Raw genomic sequence first — 9,552 nt, 5'->3', positions numbered from 1 at the left:
AGACACTGCGGCCGGTGGCTCAACTAATTTTTCAACAGCCACTGGTATCAAGAGGATCATAGAAGCAATTGCCGCTAACGAGCATATTGAGTTACATGATCGCGCAATGAGCCAACCAGAAGGAAAAATTGATTTGAAGCTTGCATATCAAGTGGTTAAAATGGAAGAACAGATTGCGGCGGAAGTAGAAAGAAGACTAAAATAGATGAACATTGGTGAACAGAAAGTAGCACAGGTTGAGCCAATCGCCTCAGTTGTGTGTGAAATATGTAGTGGACCGCATTTTGCTATGCATTGTGTAGCAACACAAGAACAAGTTGAACAGATTCATATGTTAAGGCAAAATAATCCATACACCAATACATATAATCCAGGATGGAAAAATCATCCTAATTTTGCATGGAAGGACCAACAACGAAACTTTCAAAAGCAAGGACCAACCCAATTTCAAGCTCCAGCTCAGTCACAACAATACAGACCTCCACAACAACAACCTCCATACTAGCAACAATTCCAACACCATCCACAACAGTTCCAGACTCAAGGTCAACAACAATTCCAACAACAGGTACCGAAGAAAGCAGATTGGGAGATCGCTATTGAAAAAATGGCAGCTCAAAATTATCAATTCTAGGAAGAAACAAGGAGCAATCTGAGGAACACAGGAGCTTCAATCAAAAATCTGGAAATTCAAATGAGTCAGATTGCACAACAAATGACCAACACTCAACCACAGGGCGACCAACACTCAACCACAGGGCGCTCTGCCAAGTGCTACAGTTACTAATCCTAGAGACAATGATCATGTGAACGTTGTGATAACAAGGAGAAATAAGTCAAAAGATACACATGAGAAGAATTATGATGAAGAAGATATGTTGATTGAAGTGGATGTAGAGATTAAAGAAAATAAGGATGCAAGTAAAAAGGTCACGGGTAAAGAAGGTGGAGTAAAAGAAAAAGTTGTTACACCTAAACCAGCGGTTAAACTCCCTTTCCCCACAAGAAATAAGAAGAAAGAACAACATGAGAAAAATTTCGAGAAGTTCTTGGAGATGTTCAAGAAACTTGAGCTGAACATTCCATTCTTAGAGGCACTTGAGCAAATGCCTACCTATGCGAAATTCATGAAGGATATCATCTCAAAGAAGCGAACAATCGACAGTGACCCGATTATTCTAACTGAAACTTGTAGTGCTATTTTGCAGGGCATGAAGATTCCGGTTAAAAAGAAAGATCGAGGTTCAGTAACTATTCCATGCACCATTGGTGATAGGTCTTTCAAGAAAGCTCTGATCGATTTGGGAGCAAGTGTGAGTCTTATGCCATTATCCATTTACAAAAGATTGGGAATAGGTAAAGTACAAGATACACGGATGGCACTTCAGTTTGCTGACCAATCGGTGAAAAGACCTTACGGAGTGGTGGAAGATGTGATAGTGAAGATCGATAAGTTCGTTTTCCCTGTAGATTTTGTCATTCTAGAAATGCCTGAAGATGAAGAGATACCAATCATTTTAGGGAGACCATTTTTAGAGACAGGGAGATGCTTAATCGATATAGAAGAAGGCACGATGACTTTGAAAGTCTATGATGAGGAACTAAAGATTGATGTGCGAAACACCATGAAATACAAAGATGGCGTTGCCACAAGTCAACACATCGAGGTAATTGATTAAATTTGTGATGAAGGAAATTCTTTGACAACACAAAAGTTACCTTTGGAGAGAGTTTTGAGTTTATCAATCTTTTGAGAGGAGGAGGTAGTTGATGAAAAAGACAGTGAAGTTTTAGCCATGATGGAAACAACATCATTTGTCAAAAATTCTCACCACAACCGATGGGAGGAGCAAAGGCAACCGTTAGTGGAGGGAAGTAAAGATTAACCAAAGAAGGGGGCTGAACTAAAACAATTACCGGAGAACCTCAAATATGTCTTTTAAACACCGATAGTAAGTGCCCGACCATCATAAGTTCCCACCTTGAATTCCTTCAAGAAGATAAGCTTGTCAAAGTTCTTAAAAAGCATAAGAGTGCTCTTGGATGGTCCATTGAAGATTTGAAAGGAATAAGTCCAACAATTTGCATGCACAAAATCCTAATGGAAAATGATCACAAACCGGTTGTCCAACCTCAACGACGACTTAATCCAGCGATGAAGGAAGTGGTTAGAAAGGAGGTAGTAAAACTTTTGGACGCAGGGATGATCTATCCAATATCTGAAAGTTCATGGGTGAGTCCAGTTTATGTGGTACCAAAGAAAGGTTGAACTATCGTGATTAAGAATGAAAAGAATGAGTTGATTCTCACGAGGACAGTTACAGGGTGGAGAGTCTGTATAGATTACCGAAGATTAAATCTGGCAACAAGAAAAGATCACTTCCCGTTGCCTTTCATCGACCAGATGTTAGAAAGGTTAGCGGGTCATGATTATTATTGTTTCCTCGATGGCTACTCGGGGTATAATCAGATAGTTGTTGCACTAGAAGACCAAGAGAAGACCGCTTTTACATGCCCTTTTGGTATTTTTTCCTACAGAAGAATGCCATTCGGGTTATGTAATGCCCCAACCACATTTCAAAGATGCATGCAATATATTTTCGCCGATATGCTTGAGAAGCATATGGAAGTATTCATGGACGACTTCTTGGTTTTTGGTAAGTCTTTTGATAATTGCTTAACTAACCTTGCTCTTGTTTTAGAAAGATGCCAACAGACCAACTTAATCCTCAGCTGGGAAAAGTGCCATTTCATGGTGCGTGAAGGTATAGTTTTGGGTAACAAAATTTCTCATAAAGGAATAGAAGTTGACCAAGCGAAGATAGAAGTCATAGCTGAAGGATAGAAAAACACTTAGAAAGGGGGGGTTTGAATAAGTGTAGTCTTAAAAACTTGAACGGTAAAAATAAATTGCTCAGTTATTTTTATCCTGGTTCGTTGTTAACTAAACTACTCCAGTCCACCCCCACGGAGTTATTTACCTCACCTGAGGATTTAATCCACTAATCGCACGGATTACAATGGTTTTCCACTTAGCCCACGACTAAGTCTTCTAGAGTATTCTAATCACAACTTGATCACTCCAGGAACAACTGCTTAGATACCCTCTAAGACTTTCTAGAGTTTCCTGATCAACACGGTCACTCTAGTTACAACTGCTTAGATAACCTCTAAGACTTCCTAGAGTATTCTAATCAACACGATCACTCTAGTTCCTTACAACTTAATGTAAATAATTCTAAGAGTATTACAAATGCTTCTGAAAAGCTATAATCACAACAGTGATATTTCTCTTAACGTTTAAGCTTAATCTCACTAATATATTACAACAGCAATGTAGTGAGCTTTGATGAAGATGAAGTTTCTGAGCTTTTAGTTGAACAGCGTTTCAGCAAGTCTTTCAGAATAATTTCGTTCAAAAGTTGTTAACCTTGCTTCTCATCAGAACTTCATTCTTATAGGCGTTTGAGAAGATGACCTTTGGTTGCATTTAATGCTTTGCATGTTCCGTACAGCATTGCATTTAATGTTTCACGCTTTTGTCAACTACCTCGAGCCTTGTTCACGCTGTGTCTACTGACGTTGCCTTTAATAGCTTCCAACGTTCCTTTTGTCAGTCAGCGTAGCCTGCCACTTGTACTTTCTTCTGATCTGATGCTTGTGAATATAATATTTGAATATCATCAGAGTCAAACAGCTTGGTGCATAGCATCTTCTTGTCTTTTGACCTTGAAGTGCTTCTGAGCGTGATACCATGGGAACTTCAGTGCTTCTGCTTCTGATCTCAAGTTCTTCTGATGCTTCCATAGACCCATGTTCTGATTCTGCCTTGACCATCTTCTGATGTCTTGCCAGACCATGTTCTGATGTTGCATGCTGAACCTTCTGAGACAAAGCTTCTGAGCGCTGATTTGTGCTTACTCTTTATATATTTCCTGAAAGGGAAATTGCAATGTATTAGAGTACCACATTATCTCACACAAAATTCATATCCTTGTTATCATCAAAACTAAGAATATTGATCAGAACAAATCTTGTTCTAACAATCTCCCCCTTTTTGATGATGACAAAAACATATATAAATGATATGAATTTGCGATCAGAAAGAGCAGCCGGCTAAAGACAAATTACACAGCTATAGCATAAGCATGTGAATATGTCTCCCCCTGAGATTAACAATCTCCCCCTGAGATGAATAATCTCCCCCTGAAATAAATACTCGAAGAACTTTAATAATAAAAGACTTCCCTGATTATTTCGGTAGAGACGATCACATAAGCTTCTGTCTTTTGATAATTCATAGCTTCTGACTTCTGCTTCCATTGGACAGCTTCAGAACTTGAATTTCTTTAGATCCCTAGAACACTCACAGCTTCTGATTCCTGCTTCCATCTAGGACAGCTTTAGAACTTGAATTTCTTTGATCTTTCAGAACATTCACAGCTTCTGATTCCTGCTTCCATTTAGGACAGCTTCAGAACTTGAATTTCTTTTGATCTTCAGAACATTCACAGCTTCTGATTCCTGCTTCCATTTAGGACAGCTTCAGAACTTGAGTTTTCTGGATCTTTAGAACATTCGCAGCTTCTGATCTCTGCTTCCCTCGGATAGCTTCAGAGCTTTGAATTTCTTCTTACATCACTTCATGCTAGATTGTATCAGAACATTGTTGAATGTACCAGAGCATCATCAGAGCATCTCTACATCCTGAAATGTTACAGAACAAAACTAAACGACAAAAGTCAGCATGAATGAGTTAGAACATAAAATGTGTATCAGAACACAAAATATGTATCAGAGCCATATAAGCCATATAGAATATATCAGATCCAATAGACAATGTATCAGAGCAAATAGACAATGATTTGGATCATATTCTATTATCAGAATTTCTGATCATTCTTCCTTCTTGCTCCTGATTCTGAAGCTTCCTAGCACTCAGCTTGCTTCAAGTATCCAAGAGCTATTTCTGATCATTTTGTTGCTTCTTATGTTGATCTTGAATCTTTGATTCCTGCAACAACACAACTTAAAAACATAGAACTTTGCAAGTTCTGTTAGTAAAGCAACTGATTAAATCAAATCATTTATCACATATTTCTCCCCCTTTTTGTCATAACATAAAAAACATAAAAGATTCAGATGAAAAACTAAAAAGAAACACATGGAAGAAAAGGATAATTTTCATTTAAGCTCAACAATCCAGAAGTACAGAAGTACAAAAAGAGAAGGAAGACAAGATGCACAAAAACAGATGCAGCAAAAACAAGAAGGTAAGAAACAACATAGACTCAATCTAGGACGGCCCTAGCCTTGACATGATCTTAGCCAGCATCTCTTGAAGCACATTGTTGTGTCCTTCTTGCCTCTCCATGAAAGCTCTAAACTCAGCATTGACTGAGCTTTGCTCATCCTGGTTCTTCTGAATAACTTCCAGCTTCCTTGCAAAACGGGAAAATTCATCAGAAGAAGCTTCACAACTTCTATCCACAGGGATGACATTGTGATCTGCAGCTTCCATAGATAGATCATTTGCAGGGATTTCCTCAACAGGAACAGTTTCAGCAACATGATCTTCAGCATGTGCTTCTTGCATAGAAGCATCTCCATATTCTGCAGCCGGAATCTCAGAGTCTCCATTCTCAAGTGCCTGAAGAATGGCAGCTAGATTCCTGGGAGCAGAAGGACCTTCAACTTCTAGTGGGTCAACAACTTTTGGAATGACCAAGCTTGGGTCTTTCTCAGAAGGATTTTCCCTCAGAAATTTAAAGAGGGTCTTGAAATCTCCAAGAAGAACAGGATAATCAGGAATCCAGATAACCATATCCCTGCATGGATTAGCTTCTAACGCAGCAGCCAGCCTTGCTTGTTCCAATTCATCCACAAAGGGCTTCTCTTCCAAAAGATGTCTTCCTCTGAGACGAACAAACCAGAAGTCTTCCTAGTTTCTCAGAATTCCACGAGGCCGTGGGGCAGCTTCTATACAAGCTTCTTGAAGTTCTAAAAACAGAGCATCTGATTCTCTGCGTAAGATCCTCCAGAAGTTCCGCATAGCAACATCATTCAAGCCAGAACTTTCAGCAATTCTGAGAGTATCAAAGATACTTCTGAGATTCCTCTTTACTTTTTCAAAAAATTCACCAATAGGGTAGATGGAGTGGGATTTTAATTGGGTTTTTGAAAAGGCAGGGTTGGGAATGAAGTATGATTGAGATTCTCTATTCAACCTATAAGAAGATTCTGCTTCAGTATCAGAATCTAACACTACCACTCCAGCTTCAGGACGAGGCTTGGGAGTGTAGTTGCAATCACGGAGCAGCTGTTCATGTGATGCAGAGGTTGGAAGAATAGAGTCACTATGGTTATTTAGAGTGGTGGAAGGAAAAGGTTCATAGTTGGCATGGGGAGGTGGTTGAGAGATGGAGATATTTGTGTGTGATGGAAAGAGAGTTTGAATGGGTGGTATATCCAGAACATGATCATCAGCAGCTTGGTCAGAAACAAGGTTAGTTGAGGGTGAAGGAGAAGGGATGGAGGCATCTGGAATTGGTGAAAGAGGAGGAGAATTGGGTTTGGTTGCAGGAGAAGATGGAGGTGTAAGAATACGGACAGTTATGGGTGATTCTGGTGTGGCTTTTTCTGGTTCAGGGGTAGGGGCAACCGCTATTGGTGCAACTTTTGAAATACCAGCGGGGGTAGAATCAGGTTCAGAAATACATATACCTTTGGATGTTTTCTGAAGAGCTTGGATCACAGCCTCGGTCTTCTTCTTCTTACTCTTCGGCTCTTCAACAATCTTTAATTTGCCGCTAGAGATCTCTTTCCTTCTGTCACTCGCCAGAACTTCCTGTTGGTTCACAGCCTTTTGAACAACATTCTCTTCATCGGAGCTTTGAATAATCATCTTCCTTTTTCTGGTTATCTTCTTCTCAACAACTTCAACGATCTCATCATTGTTATTTGACTTCTTCTTCTTTTTCTTCTTCTCAGCTTCCTTCTTATTCTTCTAAAATTCATTTGAAACAGCCTTGACAACCTTAGCAATTACTTCTTCTGGAACCACTTCTTTCTTAGTGGTAGCAGCAGCTTTCTTAACAACCTTCACCTGATTGATAGAGGGATGATCAAACTTCCTTTTGGTTCTTTCTTCCTTCTTGTGATTCACTTTAATAGGAGCACCTTTGTCTTGATCTTTAAGACTCTTATCCTCTCTTTGTGACTTCAGATACTTAGTTCTGACTTCAGGTACCTCACTATAGAAGAAGGTTTCAAAGTCAGCTAGAACAGGTTTTCTTCTGATTCTTGTTCCAGCAGGGGGTTGAGGAATTTTGATGACAGAGTCAATAATATTCATCTTCTTTAGAGTGAAAGCACTCAGGAAGCTCCCAGAGGTGACATCAAGGTCTTTAATAATACCTTCAGATTCCAGACTCTCAACAATCTTGGAATGCACCAGAAGGTTTGTAATAATTCTACCAAAAGGAATGATTGTTCCACCTTTTTCTCTAAAGGCGTTTCTGGAATCCTTCACAGCTTTCCACATATGGTTGAAGATAATGTAGATAGCATCAACCTTCTTCTTGGTGGCAATGCAATACATAATGTATTTCTGCTCGTTGTTAACGAAGTCAGAAGCATGTGTCCCTTTTCTGTGATAGAAACATCCAAGAAGAATCTTGGTCCAGATTTTGTAGAGATCTTTCATGTCCTTGACACTTTTTGTTTCATTTATATCTAAGTAGAGAGTGGATAAAACTTCTTTCCAATCAGCCCTTCTATCGATTTCAAAAGCTCCCTCAGGGTTTCTCAGATCAAACATCATCCTTAGGATGTTCTCAGTTACTACCACAAACTTTCCATGGACGAAAGATAGGATGGATTTAGGGGCAACCACTGCATGTATCCAGAATTCCTTGACAAGATCCGGGTAGACTGGTCCACAGAATTCTGCGAACAACGAAGTCCATCCTTGGAAAATTATATCTTCTTTGAGATGAAATTGGTGTTCTTCAATGTTATCAAAATCAACCATGAGTTCACAAAGAACCTCCAATTCATCCTTAGGAATGGAGCACGCAACCACTGGAGTAAGTTCCTGATTTGCTTCATTTTGAGTATGGAGAAGAGTAGATGAACCAACATTTTGAGATGAAGAAGCAGCCATTGAAACAGAATGAACAACTAAGAGGAAAAAATTCTGGGTTTTCGGTTAGGGTTTTAGAAACGGCTAAGAAGGTTTCAAAAGAGAGTATGCAAGAAGAAAGAGAGACAGGGAGCGAAAAAAATATATGAAATGATTTGAAAAGAATATATAGAGACGGATTTGAAATAGAGATTAAAAAAAATGAACAGTTCCAGAATCAAAAGAAATCAATTTCATTAAATGATGAGTGACGTAAGGAGAGAGAACGTGGTAAAAGAAATGATTTAGAACAGTTACCTAGGTCGGCGTCTTTTCAACTGCACTCTTTGTACCAACCGTACAGACACGTGTTCATCATCAGAGAGTAGATGACAGCTGTATTATGAATAGACTTTACGCCTACTGATTCTGATTTGATCAACTTTCTCTTCTGGAATCACTTCTTCTGAAGTATGCTAATGTAAGTCTGAATGATCTTCTGATCCATTACTTTTGATATACATAGCTTCTGGAGATTTGCTTCTTGGTTCTGCAGCTTCTGATAAGACAGACTTTATCTGCAAAATTCTTAAGCTGCTTTGGTTCTTCAACAACCAAGTTTATCATCAAACCAGATATTGATTGATTCTTCTACAATCAATGTTTCAATATTGTATATTCTGTAGCTTTTAGAGAATTCAGAATAACCAAGAACGAAACACCATTGCTTTAGAAACAAACTAAATAGATGGTTCCGGAACTAATAAACTTGCTCTTCTGATCTCCTTCAAACTTAACTTCTCCAGCAGATTTAAGTACCAGGACTTGGAAAACGGTCCTTCTTCCCTTCAAGTGTTGAGAACATCTTGAGTCCAGGTGACATGACATGTTGAATGTTGTCTTCTTTGTCACCAAGAGAATCTGCAATAGAAATAGTCTTTTCCTTTGGTACCCACATTTTCTTGGGTCCTTTCTTGTTAGTTCTCCTCAAGTTTTGATTGAACTTGGGTTTGGCAAAATATTTAACAGGAGGAACAGTATGACACTTCTTATTCTGAGTTCCATGATATTTCTTAGGATGTGTCACATGCTTCTTGGTGTGTGTTATGTGAAAACTTTGTGCATGTGATGTGTGCTTAATATCATGGGAGTGGCCAAATTTAAATTGGTTATACAGAGGCTTGTATGATATTTTCATATCATCCACAGATTCAAGCTTGTATGGGATTTCACCCTCATAACCAATGCCAACTCTCTTGTTCCCAGACACAGCATATATCATAGAAGCTAGTTGACTTCTGCCTATGCTTCTTGATAGAAATTTTCTGAAGCTCAAGTCATATTCTTTCAGAATATGATTCATGCTAGGAATGGCTTTTTCTGTTTCAGAAGGAGATCCACTATTTTTGGATAGATTTAAAACTTTTTCC

At 38.9% G+C, this 9,552-nt stretch overlaps 1 protein-coding gene across 1 annotated transcript; it reads left to right on the top strand.

The window, feature by feature from the left end:
* The first annotated feature begins 875 nt into the window (after positions 1-875).
* On the top strand, positions 876-1,679 carry LOC131649295 (uncharacterized). Its single transcript, XM_058919066.1, has 2 exons — positions 876-1,269; positions 1,357-1,679. Exons 1-2 carry the CDS (start codon positions 876-878, stop codon positions 1,677-1,679), a joined length of 717 nt encoding a protein of 238 aa, XP_058775049.1.
* Positions 1,680-9,552: the final 7,873 nt, after the last annotated feature.

Source organism: Vicia villosa, linkage group LG2 (genome assembly GCF_029867415.1).
Source record: "Vicia villosa cultivar HV-30 ecotype Madison, WI linkage group LG2, Vvil1.0, whole genome shotgun sequence".
Classification (NCBI taxonomy): domain Eukaryota; kingdom Viridiplantae; phylum Streptophyta; class Magnoliopsida; order Fabales; family Fabaceae; genus Vicia; species Vicia villosa.
Note: the sequence above shows the minus strand (reverse complement) of the source record. Positions and strands in the feature narration are given on the sequence as shown.

What these genes read in the sequence shown, in the direction of transcription:
- LOC131649295 (XM_058919066.1), top strand. Translation starts at nt 876, where the DNA reads ATGTTGATTGAAGTGGATGTAGAGATTAAAGAAAATAAGGATGCAAGT. An exon ending in AACTATTCCATGCACCATTG is followed by an intron (nt 1,270 to 1,356) that starts GTGATAGGTCTT and finishes GATTGGGAATAG; the next exon opens with GTAAAGTACAAGATACACGG.